At 45.9% G+C, this 16,394-nt stretch overlaps 1 protein-coding gene across 2 annotated transcripts in view; it reads left to right on the top strand.

Annotated features, from left to right (window-relative positions):
- ift46 (intraflagellar transport 46 homolog (Chlamydomonas)) overlaps nucleotides 1–16,159 on the top strand; it is a 35,949-nt gene extending 19,790 nt beyond the window's left edge. For both annotated transcript variants that reach the window (XM_072486368.1, XM_072486367.1), the window contains exons 5-12: nucleotides 946–1,020; nucleotides 2,705–2,798; nucleotides 3,893–4,021; nucleotides 7,411–7,529; nucleotides 8,324–8,390; nucleotides 8,494–8,554; nucleotides 12,355–12,440; nucleotides 15,944–16,159. In XM_072486368.1, coding sequence (XP_072342469.1) covers nucleotides 946–1,020; nucleotides 2,705–2,798; nucleotides 3,893–4,021; nucleotides 7,411–7,529; nucleotides 8,324–8,390; nucleotides 8,494–8,554; nucleotides 12,355–12,440; nucleotides 15,944–16,036 — 724 coding nt within the window. In that variant the 3' untranslated portion in view covers nucleotides 16,037–16,159. The remainder of the gene's footprint in view (nucleotides 1–945; nucleotides 1,021–2,704; nucleotides 2,799–3,892; nucleotides 4,022–7,410; nucleotides 7,530–8,323; nucleotides 8,391–8,493; nucleotides 8,555–12,354; nucleotides 12,441–15,943) is intronic.
- The last annotated feature ends 235 nt before the right edge of the window (nucleotides 16,160–16,394 follow it).

Here is a 16,394-nt window from a genome sequence, read left to right as displayed (position 1 = left end):
CCAGTTATTATCTTTGAATTGTTTCCAATGTATTTACATCCTTCCTTAAATAAGGAGACCAATACTGTACACACTACTCCAGATGTGGTTTCACCAATGATCTGTATAACTGAAACATCACCTCGCTATTTTCAGAGGGTCAGTGCAGACCCGAGGGGGCGAATGGCCTCCTTCTGCACTGGAAGGATTTTATGATTTCTATGATTTTGTATTCAATTCCCTTCTTAATAAATTATTACATTCTATTAGCTCTCCTAATTACTTGCTATACCTGCATATTAACCTTTTGTGATTCATGCACTAGGCAACCCATAGATCCCTCTGCATCTCAAAGCTGAGAAATCTCTCACTATTTAGATAATAAGCTTTTTTCTTTATTCTTCTTGCCAAAATGGACAATTTCACATTTTCCCACATTATACTCCATTTGCCAGATCTTTGCTCTCTCACTTAACCTGTCTGTATCCTTGTGTAGCCGCCTGAAGTGCTCTTTACAACATTTTCAGATCAGATTTTCTAATTTAGCACTGATGTTAACCTGTTTAAAATAACTTGCTTGTTGCCATCGTCTTTACCTTTGTATTTACACTAAATTATCCCCTTGGATTTGTTAACACCTACCACAACATTGGATTTCTTATCCAGATTTATTTGTACAACGGCTGACAGGAGCAAGATCCAGGGACTGAAGGGGGAAGCTTTGTAGCTGTGTACTCCCTGTACAAGGTGCGGTAGGTGGAATAAACACGCACTTGATCAGACTAATACAAATCAACAGGTACTTTATTTATGCCAGAAGGAACTGTAATTCTAGGAGGAGACATGAGACACAGGACTGTTTTCACTAAACTGAAGATTTTAATATTAAAAAGATTTAATTCAGATCTAGCATTGAATAAGAATCTGGATCACTACCTAGAACCTAGATTGTTCTGTCTCTTTCAGTGCATATGATCCTGCAGATTATGAGCATCTACCTACCTCCACTGAGATAAAGGAGCTCTTCCAGTACATCACAAGGTAACCGTCAGCCAGTCATTTTTAAAATAAATTTAGAGTACCCAATTCATTTTTTCCAATTAAGGGGAAATTTAGCATGTTCAATCCAACTACCCTGCACATCTTTGTGTTGTGGGGGCGAAACCCACGCAGACACGGGGAGAATGTGCAAACTCCACACGGACAGTGACCCAGAGCCAGAATCGAACCTGGTACCTCGGCGCCGTGATGCCAATAATTTATTTAATGTGGATCCCTGTGTTTCTGACAGTGCTTTTATATTCCAGCGGGTTTGAGAGTGGTCCTATGGCAAACCCTCAGCAATAATCTCCGACAGTTTATATACCCAAAAGCCTCTGTTCTCCCAACAGGTGCCAGGCAGAAGGAACTTGTGAATCCAGTAATTACTCCCAAGATTCATGCAAAAGTGGATTTTTCAGTTTAGATCAAGCTGGCAATTTTATATTAATGACTGCAGCCAGCGGACTTACTGTTTGGTTGAAAAGCATATACCTAACTCACTGTGTACCTGTACAGCATGTACCTCATTCACTGTATACCTGTACAGCATGTACCTAACTTGCTGTGTACCTGAACAGCATGTACCTCATTCACTGTGTACCTGTACAGCATGTACCTCATTCACCGTGTACCTGTACAGCATGTACCTCATTCACTGTGTACCTGTACAGCATATACTTAACTCACTGTGTACATGTACAGCATGTACCTCATTCACTGTGTACCTGTACAGCATGTACCTAATTCACGGTGTACCTGTAGAACATATGCCTAATTCACTGTGGTCCTATACATCATATTCGTAACTCACTGTGTACGCACAATGTTCCTAACTCACCCTGTACTTGTAGCATGTACCTAACTCACTGTGTACCTGCAAGGCATGTACCTAACTCACTATGTACCTGCAGAGCATGTACCTAACTCACTATGTACCTGCAGAGCATGTACCTAACTCACTATGTACCTGCAGAGCATGTACCTAACTCACTATGTACCTGCAGAGCATGTATGTAATTCGCTGGATACTATGCAGCATGTTCCTGACTCATGCTGAGAAGAGGGGACATTTTTACTGTAGAGATGGGAAGGTGATCATTGGGAGCATCGCCATGGGGGAAATTTTTCGGCCAATTAGAAGGTATGACTTTACCCACACACTGAATTGTTTATCTCGACTGCTGGGTTGGAGAACAGGCATTTCCAAACAAAGAGGGGGCTCTGGGCTCTCTCAAAACAAGAAAAAAGATAAGGAATGGAATTGTCACGATTGAAGTGGAGAAATTGTTTCCATCATGAAAAATCAAAAACCTGGGGGCACCCATCAATACAAAATCCAACAGGGAAATAGGAGAGATTTCTTATTTAGCGAGTGGTCAGAATGTAGAACTTACTACCACAGGCAGTGGTTGAGGTAAATAGCTTAGATACTGGAAACTTAATGAGTTCACGACAGCCTATGGAAGAGCAACTTGCTGAAAGCGGAGGGAAGATGGATGCAATGTGGCCACGCAAGTGGAGAATAAACAAGGGCACAAACTGAATTGGGCTGAATGTTCTGATTTTTGTTTGCTGTTTATTTTCTTAATTCTATGTATCATCAAGCTTCCCTTTAAATGCATAAACTGAGCAAGTGCTAAGAAGTGGTTATGTATTTGAGTATGTTTGTCCTTGTGTGTAACAGATATACTCCACAATCCATCGAACTGGACCATAAACTAAAGCCGTTCATTCCTGACTTTATTCCTTCAGTGGGTGATATTGATGCCTTTTTGAAGGTAAAGAAGTTAAATATTAATGTAATAAATACATTTAGCACAGTGGTTTAGCACAGTGGGCTAAACAGCTGGCTTGTAATGCAGAACAAGGCAGCAGCGCGGGTTAAATTCCCGTATCAACCTCCCCGAACAGGCGCCGGAATGTGGCGACTAGGGGCTTTTCACAGTAACTTCATTGAAGCCTATTTATGACAAGCGATTATTCTTATTAATTACAATACATAGCTTCCCCTTCTTCATGCTTGCTTTTCTAGCCCTAATTTTATGGTTTAATTTGTCGCTGCGTAGAATCCATATAATCGCTACAGTGTAGGAGGCCATTCAGCCCAGCGTGTCTGCACCGATCCTCCAAAAGAACACCCTGCCCAAGCCCACTCCCCTGCTCTATTCCCCGTAACCCCACCTAACCTGCACATCTTTGGACACGAAGGGGAAATTTAGCATGGCCGATCCACCTAACCTGCACATCTTTGGACTGTGAGAGGAAACCAGAGCACCCGGAGGAAACCCACGCAGACACGGGGAGAACGTGCAGACTCCGCACAGACAGTGACCCAAGCCGGGAATCAAAATTTAAAATAAAAAAAAATTAAAAAATTTAGAGTACCCAATTGAGTTTTTCCAATTAAGGGGCAATTTAGTGTGGCCAATCCACCTAGCCTGCGCATCTTTGGGTTGTGGGGGCAAACACGGGGAGAATGTGCAAACTCTACACGGACAGTCACCCAGAGCCGGGATCGAACCTGTGACCTCGATGCCTTGAGGCAGCAGTGCTAACCCCCTGCGCCACCGTGCTGCCCTACCACTCAATCTATTCTAACCTTTTTTTTTCTCAATGCGCCTTATGAGCATGTTCCACATGTCACAGTCACAGTAATGCATCAAACCAGGAACAGCCACTGACAAACTAGTTGACTAATAAAATTGCCCTCCGAGCCTGGGTCAGCTGGGCAAACGTCAATATATCTGTGGCATGCTAAGTGTTTAAACTATTTACTGATTTCAGCACACCAGAGATTAATAAAGACTCTATTGTGAACGTTTATCACTATGATTTCTCTAATTAGTGGAGTTATTTCCCACGTGACCTGTAGGTACCCCGTCCTGATGGAAAGCCTGACAACCTGGGCCTGATCCCATTGGATGAACCTTGTGCGAAGCAGTCCGATCCAACTGTACTGTCACTGTGGCTGACAGAGAATTCAAAACAGCACAGTATCACGGTAAAGGGATAAACAGTTAATAGAGGTGACACACCCTTCGCTGTAGTAACATTATTGATTAAACAAACCACCCAAACCAGCTTAGTGCACTCGCTAGGGATTCAGCAGAGTGTAATGGAAATTAAATTAAATTTATACAGTGTGCCTGCTTATACTGCAAAATATCCAGCAGCTTAATTCTAGAGTCCATCCTTGTAGACGTGTGTCTCGAGAGAGTGCTTTGGATTATAGACTGTACTAGTGGTTACAAGATTGGCAGACTCAATCTCCCAAAAAGCTGTTGCTGCCGGAGGTCTGTTGAAAATTTCAAAACTGATATTTATCAATTATTGTTAAAGATATTAAGGGCTACAGAACCAAGACAAGCTGGGTGGAGTTAAGATATAAATGAACCATAAACTTAACTGAGTGGTGGAACAGGCTGGAGGGGCTGAATGGCTGCCTCCTGTTGACATGTAGGAATCATTTTAGAGGAAGAATTCAGAGCATCATGCAAGAATTGTACATTTCATGTACTTTTTCCTCTAAATAGTCGTTTGGTTCCACAGAACTTGAGTATTGCTGAAAAAGATAATTTCTTGAAGCTTTTCCTCTTGCACTCATCAGGACAAGCACAAGAATACCAATGTCAGGGGAAACAACAACTTGATACTGTATGAGAGGCGTGTAATATTCTTGTCGGATGGCCTGATTTATATTACAAGAACACTTGTAGCTAAAGCTATAAACGATTTATTAACATTAACTGTGGATGAACTATATACCAAACAACAGATGAATTACAGTATGATCATGCACAAGCAACCTCTCTCTTCCAGCTCTTCAGTCAGTCTCCAGTCACCTGACTCTAACATTCACTTATATACTAATGAGACTCCTAGTGGTCAGTCGGTGAATTACAACACAACCATGATATCACCACCAAGAGAGTGCTGATTGGTTGGCAAGTGGACTTTGGTAGACACCTATCACACAAATTAATAATGTGATATATGAATTTCAGTGCCAGTGTAATGCTGGGTAAGTAGGTCATACATCCCAAACACTAGCTGATCGTATCAAACAGCATGTCTCTTCTGCTGTTCGCAATAAGCAAGGTACAGACTACCCAACCAGCCCATGCTTACAAAACTCAAAGCACAATGTCCAGCATTAGATGTGATTCGGCGGAGCAGCACGGTGGCGCAGTGGTTAGCACTGCTGCCTCACGACGCCGAGGACACGGGTTCAATCCCAGCCCCGGGTCACTGTGTGGAGTTTGCACATTCTTCCCCGTGTCTGCGTGGGTCTCAGCCCCACAACCCAAAAATATGGGCAGGGTAGGTGAATTGGCCATGCCAAGTTGCCCCTTAATTGGAAAGAAAAAAATTGGGTACTCTAAATTTATTTTAAAAGAAATGAAAAATCAATATTGAGAACTCTGTCTGCACTGCAGTGGAAGTAAGATGCATTATTTACACATGCACTATTTACTCGAAGCAAAACTCAAAGATTTGGTTACTCTAAATTTATTTTTTTTAATTTAAAAGATGTGATTCGGAGATTGGACAACTTTTACTAATTAATCCTCTGTGTGCTTAAAAATTACCTGACAACCAATTTAAGATTGTCAGTTGGGCTCGAAGTGTGGTGTATTTCTGTGTACTGGAAGCCACATATATTAATACATAGAACACTGTTCTTTGCAGACAGAAATAACATGTACATACATTGCACCTATTTCAGCTAAACAAAATAAATGGCAGCTATCCTCAGGGCAATGCTTTGACCAATCGGAGTCGAGCTGCCTGGTTTACATTTTCAGTCAATGCTTGGTAGTTAACTGTCAGCCACCATTATCTGGTACATTCTCCATGGCAACGCCTCTACCAATAAGTTTATTTCCCAACCAATAAACACTCTCTGCTCACATATTATAAGTTGTTTCCCCTGATATTGGGATTCTTGTGATTGTCCTGATGAGTGCAAGATGGAAAACTTTGACAAAATGTATTTTTTCAGCAATACTCAAAATTTCTCCCTTAATGGTGGCGTAATTAAAATCGGGGATGCAAAGGGCCCAGAACTGGAGGAGTGCAGATATCCGAGAATATTGTATGTTTGTGGGAGATTACAGAGACAGAGGGTTAAGGCTATGAGGGATTTAAAAACAAGGTTGGGAATTTTAAATTTGAGGTACAACGCAACCATGATATCGCCACAAAGAGACTTTGAGAAGGAGAACAGGTCTGTAATTGTGTCTGTATCTCCGTCTAAAGAATTATTCCTACAGTTAAAGGTTCTGGTATTACACCTGAATTGGAGGGCTGTGACTAGTGGTGTTCCGCAGGGATCAGTGCTGGGACCTTTGCTGTTTGTAGTATATATAAATGATTTGGAGGAAAATGTAACTGGTCTGATTAGTAAGTTTGCGGATGACACAAAGGTTGGTGGAATTGCGGATAGCGATGAGGACTGTCAGAGGATACAGCAGGATTTAGATCGTCTGGAGACTTGGGCGGAGAGATGGCAGATGGAGTTTAGTCCGGACAAATGTGAGGTAATGCATTTTGGAAGGTCTAATGCAGGTAGGGAATATACAGTGAATGGTAGAACCCTCAAGAGTATTGACAGTCAGAGAGATCTAGGTGTACAGGTTCACAGGTCACTGAAAGGGGCAACACAGGTGGAGAAGGTAGTCAAGAAGGCATACGACATGCTTGCCTTCATTGGCCAGGGCATTGAGTATAAAAATTGGCAAGTCATGTTGCAGCTGTATAGAACCTTAGTTAGGCTACACTTGGAGTATAGTGTTCAATTCTGGTCGCCACACTACCAGAAGGATGTGGAGGCTTTAGAGAGGGTGCAGAAGAGATTTACCAGAATGTTGCCTGGTATGGAGGGCATTAGCTATGAGGAGAGGTTCAATAAACTCGGTTTGTTCTCACTGGAACGACGGAGGTTGAGGGGCGACCTAATAGAGGTCTGGAAAATTATGAGGGGCATAGACAGAGTGGATACTCAGAGACTTTTTCCCAGGGTAGAGGGATCAATTACTAGGGGGCATAGGTTTAAGGTGCAAGAGGCAAGGTTTAGAGGAGATGTACGAGGCAAGTGTTTTTACACAGAGGGTAGTGGGTGCCTGGAACGCGCTGCCGGAGGAGGTGGTGGAAGCAGGGACGATAGTGACGTTTAAGGGGGATCTTGACAAATACATGAATAGGATGGGAATAGAGAGATACGGACTCCGGAAGTGTAGATGATTTTAGTTTGACGGGCAGCATGGTCGGCACAGGCTTGGAGGGTCGAAGGGCCTGTTCCTGTGCTGTACTTTACTTTGTTCTTTGTTCTTTGAAAGTGGCTTTTAAGTGCCTTCATGGTGTGGTTATCATTCATTTCTTTTACAACAGCAATTGAAGGTGAAAAGTCTGGAGAATGCAGAGAAGAACCCAAAAGCTCTGGATAACTGGATGGACAGCATCAGTGAACTACATCACTCCAAGCCACCTGCCAACGTCCACTATACCAAGTGAGTGATGTCTGTCCCCTCTCCCCACCTCTTCCGGCACCGTCCAAAAATGTGCCGTTAGGTGGATTGGACTTGCTAAATTACCCTTAGTGTCCAAAAAGGTTGGGTAGGGTTATTGGGTTAATGGGGATAGGGTGGATGTGCGGGCTTGGGTCGGGTGCCCTTTCCAGGGGCCGGTGCAGACTCGATGGGCCGAATGGCCTCCTTCTGCACTGTAAATTCTATGATTCTAATCGGTCCATTGTATCAAATATTCAGAATCCACACAGCAGCATGACATTGTACTGCTTGCCCCTTACTTGTGCTCACAGTGGATATTCATGTCAGGTTGAGTATTACGGATGTGGTTTCTGAACCCGTTGCCTTGTGCTGCTTGCCATTTTTGAAAGTTTACAGGATATCCTCTTGTGGTGTGAAACATTTATCTCACCAGTAACTCAGATGCTGGATTTTCCCTGACCCACATTAAATTTTTTTATTTCAGCAGTAAGCTACTACAGTTGTCTTCAAAACTCTCCATTAGGAGGGGGCAATGAGCCAGGAATCCTGATCATTGCCCAGTGGCCACTGCTGGAAAGCACAGGGGCACCGAGTGATAAGACAGGGATTACCCATGTAACCCATTGATATTCACTGGCCCAGCTTGAATGTGAAGCATTGTGATGGCTCCAGCTGGTGGATGGGAATTGTGGAGCTTCGCCCCAATAAGACCCATTGCTCTGAGGAGAAAAAGGGCTAAATGATCAGCTTGTAGCTGCGAGCTGATGTAAATTGATACTCTTCCTTCCTTACAGGCCAATGCCTGATATCGAAGCTCTCATGCAAGAATGGCCACCAGAGTTTGAGGAGCTGCTGGGGAAGGTGAGTAAGTCTGATCAGGACTGTAAAGCTGTGCCATTTATTAGCATTGCAAGTGTGAAATATTTCCCTCTGTGACTAAATTATATAACTTCTTTCAACCTAGGTGAGCCTGCCAACAGCAGAAGCCAACTGTGACCTGACCCAATACATTGACATGATCTGTGGTAAGAACAATGTTAGAACACTGAACCAGACCCCAACTTGTATTGGGATCCAGGAAGGGAACCCCAAACAATTTTTATATTTGTAAAACTATGAGGAAAGGATACTTCACCCCAGGAGTGATGACCCTGACCAATAAGTGTCTTTTATGTTAAAGCAAAGTTTAATTTAAACACGGAATTGACCACGTTAACATCAGACACAACTTTACGATTATCAGTTAAACAGTTCTTAAATTAAAAAAAATTGAATGTACTATCGACACCTACCATTAATTCCATTTAAGCAACCCAATACAGTTCAAGTGCCACTTATAAATAAAGTTAATAAAACAGCTTTACTCATTTATCTGTGCACAACTTTGGAGAGAGTTCCTTTCATGAGCAGATTCAGTACCCTTATGCTCAAACTGACCGCATTTGGCAAAACTGCTGTTTAATTTAAAATCCTATAACATATTGCAAAACTACAGGTAGTCCTGGCTCCACCCATTATTACATAATTTGTATCGCACTAAGTTCCATGACCTGCTTAGCTCGGACAAAATACAATCCCTCAGATTATATACACTCCAGGGAATCTCCAGCAATCAAAACACTATTCCATTAGTCTTTAATCTGCAACCAAGTAAGTGGTTAACATGAATGATCAACTCACCTTTTTTGGCTGTTTAATTACAGCTTTAGTAGACACACTGCTTGTATTTTCATTCTAACCTGCCCGGATCCTATTGACTAGGGACAATTGGTTACCCCATGTTCTTCGGGGGATATGAGCTCCCCCAAGGAGAGGAGGGGGGGGGGTCACTGGGCAGTCATTAGCAGTGCAGCTGTATAAATAGAGCTAGTCAGAGTGGTACTGGCCAGAGAGGGAACCAGTAGTGAACTGCTGGTACTTTGTACATATTGTTGTAAATAAAGTTACTTTTTATTTGACTCTACAAACTCATGCTGGATTCTTCGTGGCCCCCACAAAAATATTAAACCAGTGTTTTTAATAATAATCATCTTTATTAGTGTCACAAGTAGGCTTGTATTAACACTGCAATGAAGTTACTGTGAAAATCCCTTAGTTGCCACACTCCGGCACCTGTTCGGGTACACGGACGGAGAATTCAGAATGGCCAATTCACCTAACAAGCACGTCTTTCGGGACTTGTGGGAGTAAACCGGAGCACCCGGAGGAAACCCACACAGACACAGGGAGAATGTGCAGACTCCGCACAGATAGTGACCCAAGCTGGGAATCAAACCCAGATCCCTGGCACTATGAAGCAACAGTGCTAACCACTGTGCTACTGTGCAGCCCATATCATTATTGCAACAGAATATAATATATAACAATTTCTACATTCATCACAGCAAGTGTTAGCATTAAACAATTGGCAAGAAGGAAGTTAATTACATATTGGGTAACTTCAGAAAACCTGTCCAGATACAGAATGGCTGCCACAGTGTGTATGGATCGGAAATCAGTTCCATCCACTCGCAAATCTGCGTGATAATCCAGACTGAGGATTTGAGGTGCTATGTCGTGCGTCAGATCCTGTTTATTCGACACTGCATCTATGAGTCAGTCATGTCCTCAGCCAAGGTGTTAACATTGGCAGCTTGAGGCCAGGGAGAGGAACAGATCGACAGACTGCCTGATGCTGATCACTGTGCCTCCAGTCCAGTGTGGATGTGAGACATAATTGAAAACATTTCTGCTTTATTCCAACCATCAGCATGTAGATGAGATTAGGAATTTTCTGTGTGATATTTTCAAAAAGAACGAGTGACCTGTACACCAGCTCAATGCACTGTCCACTGTACTGCGCCCAGACCCACACCCTTACCCTGTACACCAGCTCACTGCTCTATCCGCTGTACTGCGCCCAGACCCACACCCTTACCTGTACACCAGCTCAATGCACTGTCCGCTGTACTGAGCCCAGACCCAGACCCTTACCCTGTACACCAGCTCAATGCACTGTCCGCTGTACTGAGCCCAGACCCACACCCTTACCCTGTACACCAGCTCACTGCTCTATCCGCTGTACTGCGCCCAGACCCACACCCTTACCCTGTACACCAGCTCAATGCACTGTCCGCTGTACTGAGCCCAGACCCAGACCCTTACCCTGTACACCAGCTCAATGCACTGTCCGCTGTACTGAGCCCAGACCCACACCCTTACCCTGTACACCAGCTCACTGCTCTATCCACTGTACTGCGCCCAGACCCTCACCCTTACCCTGTACACCAGCTCAATGCACTGTCCACTGTACTGAGCCCAAAACCACACCCTTACCCTGTACACCAGCTCAATGCACTATCCGCTGTACTGCGCCCAGACCCACACCCTTACCCTGTACATCGGCTCAATGCACTGTCCGCTGTACTGAGCCCAGACCCACACCCTTACCCTGTACATCGGCTCAATGCACTGAGCCCAAATCCACACCCTTACCCTGTACACCAGCTCAATGCACTGTCCGCTGTACTGAGCCCAGACCCACACCCTTACCCTGTACATCGGCTCAATGCACTGTCCGCTGTACTGAGCCCAGACCCTCACCCTTACCCTGTACACCAGCTCAATGCACTGTCCGCTGTACTGAGCCCAGACCCACACCCTTACCCTGTACACCAGCTCACTGCTCTATCCGCTGTACTGCGCCCAGACCCACACCCTTACCCTGTACACCAGTTCAATGCACTGTCCGCTGTACTGAGCCCAGACCCACACCCTTACCCTGTACATCGGCTCAATGCACTGTCCGCTGTACTGAGCCCAGACCCACACCCTTACCCTGTACATCGGCTCAATGCACTGTCCACTGTACTGAGCCCAGACCCACACCCTTACCCTGTACATCGGCTCAATGCACTGTCCACTGTACTGAGCCCAGACCCACACCCTTACCCTGTACATCGGCTCAATGCACTGTCCACTGTACTGAGCCCAAATCCATACCCTTACCCTGTACACCAGCTCAATGCACTGTCCGCTGTACTGAGCCCAAATCCACACCCTTACCCTGTACACCAGCTCAATGCACTGTCCGCTGTACTGAGCCCAGACCCACACCCTTACCCTGTACACCAGCTCACTGCTCTATCCGCTGTACTGCGCCCAGACCCTCACCCTTACCCTGTACACCAGCTCAATGCACTGTCCGCTGTACTGAGCCCAGACCCACACCCTTACCCTGTACATCGGCTCACTGCTCTATCCGCTGTACTGCGCCCAGACCCACACCCTTACCCTGTACACCAGTTCAATGCACTGTCCGCTGTATTGAGCCCAGACCCACACCCTTACCCTGTACATCGGCTCAATGCACTGTCCACTGTACTGAGCCCAGACCCTCACCCTTACCCTGTACATCGGCTCAATGCACTGTCCACTGTACTGAGCCCAAATCCACACCCTTACCCTGTACACCAGCCAATCAACGGATTTAACTATGGCAGCTAATCAATAAGTTTTAGTAAAATACTATCGATGTTGGAAAACTGGAAGAGGAACAGAAATTGCTGGAAATGTCCTGCAAGTCTTTCAGCGTCTGTGGTGAAAGAGAAACAGAGTTGATGATTAGGGTTTGCTGTTTCCCTCTCCACTGACGCCATAACCCCAGCTGAGTACATCCAGCACTTGCTCTTGTTACTCAATGTGTGCCCATCACAGCCAATCAACAGAGATTCTTCAGGAGTTCATTAGCTAAGTCTCTGAGGAAATATCCCATTTAATTTGCTGCAGCCCAAGCTATTGACAATATTTATTTTAATAAATACTTATTTTCCTCCTCCCTCCACAGCAATCCTAGATATTCCTGTGTACAAGGACCGCATTCAGTCCTTGCATGTGCTTTTCACCCTCTACTCTGAGTTCAAAAACTCACAGGTAAGAGTTATTGCGATACGGTCTGAATCGCTGGGCCTCACTGTCTTTAGTTATCCTCAGAGTCAGAGTCACACAACAAACTGCAATTATGGTTGGCAGATTCCTCTACAAAGAAGGAAGGTTTGTCAATGTTCCCACCATTCTTGCTGTCTCTTTGTCTCTCCAATAATGATTCCCCTCTCCTCTGGATGGCATTTGTGCTGAATGAATGTAGCAGCTCTGGCCCAGTGACTGTCACCAGACAATTGTGGGTTCAAGTCCCATTGAGGGAGTGCTGCACTGTCAGAGGGTCAGTACTGAGGGAGTGCTGCACTGTCGGAGGGTCAGTACTGAGGGAGTGCCGCACTGTCAGAGGGTCAGTACTGAGGGAGTGCCGCACTGTCAGAGGGTCAGTACTGAGGGAGTGCCGCACTGTCAGAGGGTCAGTACTGAGGGAGTGCTGCACTGTCGGAGGGTCAGTACTGAGGGAGTGCCGCACTGTCAGGGTCAGTACTGAGGGAGTGATGCACTGTCAGAGGGTCAGTACTGAGGGAGTGCTGCACTGTCAGAGGGTCAGTACTGAGGGAGTGCTGCACTGTCAGAGGGTCAGTACTGAGGGAGTGCTGCACTGTCAGAGGGTCAGTACTGAGGGAGTGCTGCACTGTCGGAGGGTCAGTACTGAGGGAGTGCTGCACTGTCAGAGGGTCAGTACTGAGGGAGTGCTGCACTGTCAGAGGATCAGTACTGAGGGAGTGCTGCACTCAGAGGGTCAGTGCTGAGGGAGTGCTGCACTGTCAGAGGGGTCAGTACTGAGGGAGTGCTGCACTGTCAGAGGGTCAGTACTGAGGGAGTGCTGCACTCAAGAGGGTCAGTGCTGAGGGAGTGCTGCACTGTCAGAGGGTCAGTACTGAGGGAGTGCTGCACTGTCAGAGGGTCAGTACTGAGGGAGTGCTGCACTGTCAGAGGGTCAGTACTGAGGGAGTGTCGCACTGTCAGAGGGTCAGTACTGAGGGAGTGCCGCACTGTCAGAGGGTCACTACTGAGGGAGTGCCGCACTGTCAGAGGGTCAGTACTGAGGGAGTGCCGCACTGTCAGAGGGTCAGTACTGAGGGAGTGCCGCACTGTCAGAGGGTCAGTACTGATGGAGTGCTGCACTGACAAGAGGGTCAGTACTGATGGAGTGCTGCACTGTCAGAGGGTCAGTACTGATGGAGTGATGCACTGCTTTCAAATGAGATGTTAAACAAAGGCTTCATCTGTCCACCTCGATGTTGGTACGGGATTGTGCAGCGACTCTTTTGAAGAGGAGCAGGGGAGGTCCCAAAATCGTCCTTCGTAACATTTTTACCCTTGTCAACACTAAAGCAAAATATCTGGTCATTAGTTCATTGATATTTGTGGGAGCTTGCTGTGCACAAATTGCCACATATCCTAGACCACAATGCAAAGTACTTGTATGGATGTGGTTTGGGACAGTTTTTCTGAAATCCTTAAAAACATACATAGAAAATAGGAGCAGAAGGAGACCATTCGAGCCTGCTCCGCCATTCTTTGTGAACATGGCCGATCGGCACGAGCAGCATGGTAGCACAGTGGGTAGCACAGTTGCTTCACAGCTCCAGGGTCCCAGGTTCGATTCCCGTCTTGGGTCACTGTCTGTGCGGAGTCTGCACGTTCTCCCCGTGTGTGCGTGGGTTTCCTCCGGGTGCTCCAGTTTCCTCCCACAGTCCAAAGACGTGCAGGTTAGGTGAATTAGCCATGACAAATTGGTCTTCATGACCAAAAAGGTTAGGTGGGGTTACGGGGAAAGGGTGGAGGCGTGGGCTTAAGTGGGGTGCTCTTTCATAGAACTTAGAAGATACAGTGCAGATGGAGGCCATTCGGCCCATCGAGTCTGCACCTACCCACTTAAGCCCTCACTTCCACCCTATCCCCGTAACCCAAACCCCTACTAACCTTTTTTGCTCACTAAGGGCAATTTATCACAGCCAATTAGTCCCAAGAGCTATATCTAATTTCTACTTGAAATTACGCAATCTTTTGGCCTCAACTACTTTCTGTGGGAGTGAATTCCACAGATTCACCGCTCTCTGGGTGAAGAAATTCCTCCTCACCTCAGTCCCGTATCCTCAAACTATGACCCCTAGTTCTGGACTGCCCCACCATCGGGAACATTCTTTCTTAATCTACCCTGTTAGAATTTGATAATTTTCATTGAGATCCCCTCTCACTCTTCTAAACTCCAATGAATATAATCCTAACCATAATCCTTAAATCCTGAGTGGATATATTGTAATATGTATACGGTGACTGGTCACCGGTAAGATTCTCACCTGAACTGCATTCACATTTATTGTGGAAATGAACACAACTCTTTGGCTCAGCCGGTTTGTCTTACTCATTCACATCCTGAATCTCACTTCCTGAAACTGCCCCAATGTTCACTGCTCAACAACCCTTGTTTCAACCTTAATACCAACATACCAGCCAGGAACCAGAGGAGGCCATTGAACTCTCGAACCTGTTCCACCGTTCATACAATCGGGGCTGATCTGATTGTGGCTTCAACTCCACCTCTGTCACACATAGGGATTAGCACCCACCCACTTCGGGCAACGGTATAGGGCGAGATCTACTGCCGCGTTGCACCCGAAAAGCAGTGTGGGGCAGCCAGTAGATCCACAAGATCCCACTTCTGGGGTCTACCTGGCTCACCACGAGATTAAAAAAAAAACTTTATTAAGGCATTTATAATTTTAACACTTTTAAACAGAAAAGGCAAAAAACCCACAATAACATAGCCCCCCCCCCCCCCCCAACACCGACACCAACCAACATGGTCCGTATAATAACTCCCCCTTGCCTCACAAAATTTAATGTGATCTCGCGAGATGCCGCGATTTGAATCCCGCTATTGTGGGTGGGATCACTTTCTGGCAAATCTGCATGTTAGAGTGAGACAGCTAGTCTCACTCCAATACGCGTTCTCAAAATATAACCACGGTGTGGGATCTAACACCCTCGCCTTAGAGACTTGGGGTGAGCGCCGTTCAGTGTTGGTCCCCCACAAACGGGGACCAGCTGGGATGGCACTTGTGGGGTCTCCCAGGGGATCGGAGGCCATCAGGTCCCCTATGCCTTGTGTTGCTATGTTCCAGGTGCTTGTCCTGTGGGAAGGGTGGTACCCTGGCACTGCTGGTGCCACCTGGACATGCTGCCACTGCTGGCCTGGCAACCTGGCAGTGCCACTGGACGCCAGCGTGAGTGGAGCTCCTCCGTGCAGGTTCTGGCCACGCATTTCCTGCTGAGGACCCCGATCTATCCGGATGGGTGTTGGATAGCATGGTGTTTCTTGGCGTTCCGAGCTCCCGGAAACACCCGGCCAATCGCACGTGCTGTCCCCATTCAGGTAGATTGTGTCCGTACCTTTTTCTGACAAACACTTCACAGTCGAAGGGAGCAGTGGGCAGGGGCAGGTGTCTTCTTGTTGTCTCCAACCAACAGTTCTCCTCTCCTGTTTGCAGCATTTCAAAGCTCTGGCTGAAGGGAACAAGGTGAGCAGTTGTGAGGAGCCGACACCTCACAGTGCAGAAGTGGACACTGTGACATTCGACTGAATAACAGCTCTGAGCAAAAAAATCTCTGGAAACTTCTGAATCTTCCTTTTGTTCTAAAAACACAGCTTCAGTTATTTTTCTATTTATTGTATAATTTTTCCTAATAAACATTATTCTGAACAACGTTTATCCTCATTAATATATTGCATCTCATACAACTGAACAAATGTGTCACGGGGCATTTGGGTATAAATAGACACACTGTTCGGTATGTCATCAGATATTGTGTGCGCCCATCTATCACCTATCCCAAGGTGTTTAACTTTTATATTTGTCTTGCAAACAGAGACAAAAGTACAGCGAAGATTCACAGTTCCTATGCTGCTATGGTCTGATTCCAATCCATTCTCCGCACATG

The sequence above is a fragment of the Scyliorhinus torazame genome, chromosome 21, assembly GCF_047496885.1.
Source record: "Scyliorhinus torazame isolate Kashiwa2021f chromosome 21, sScyTor2.1, whole genome shotgun sequence".
Classification (NCBI taxonomy): Eukaryota; Metazoa; Chordata; class Chondrichthyes; order Carcharhiniformes; family Scyliorhinidae; genus Scyliorhinus; species Scyliorhinus torazame.
Note: the sequence above shows the minus strand (reverse complement) of the source record. Positions and strands in the feature narration are given on the sequence as shown.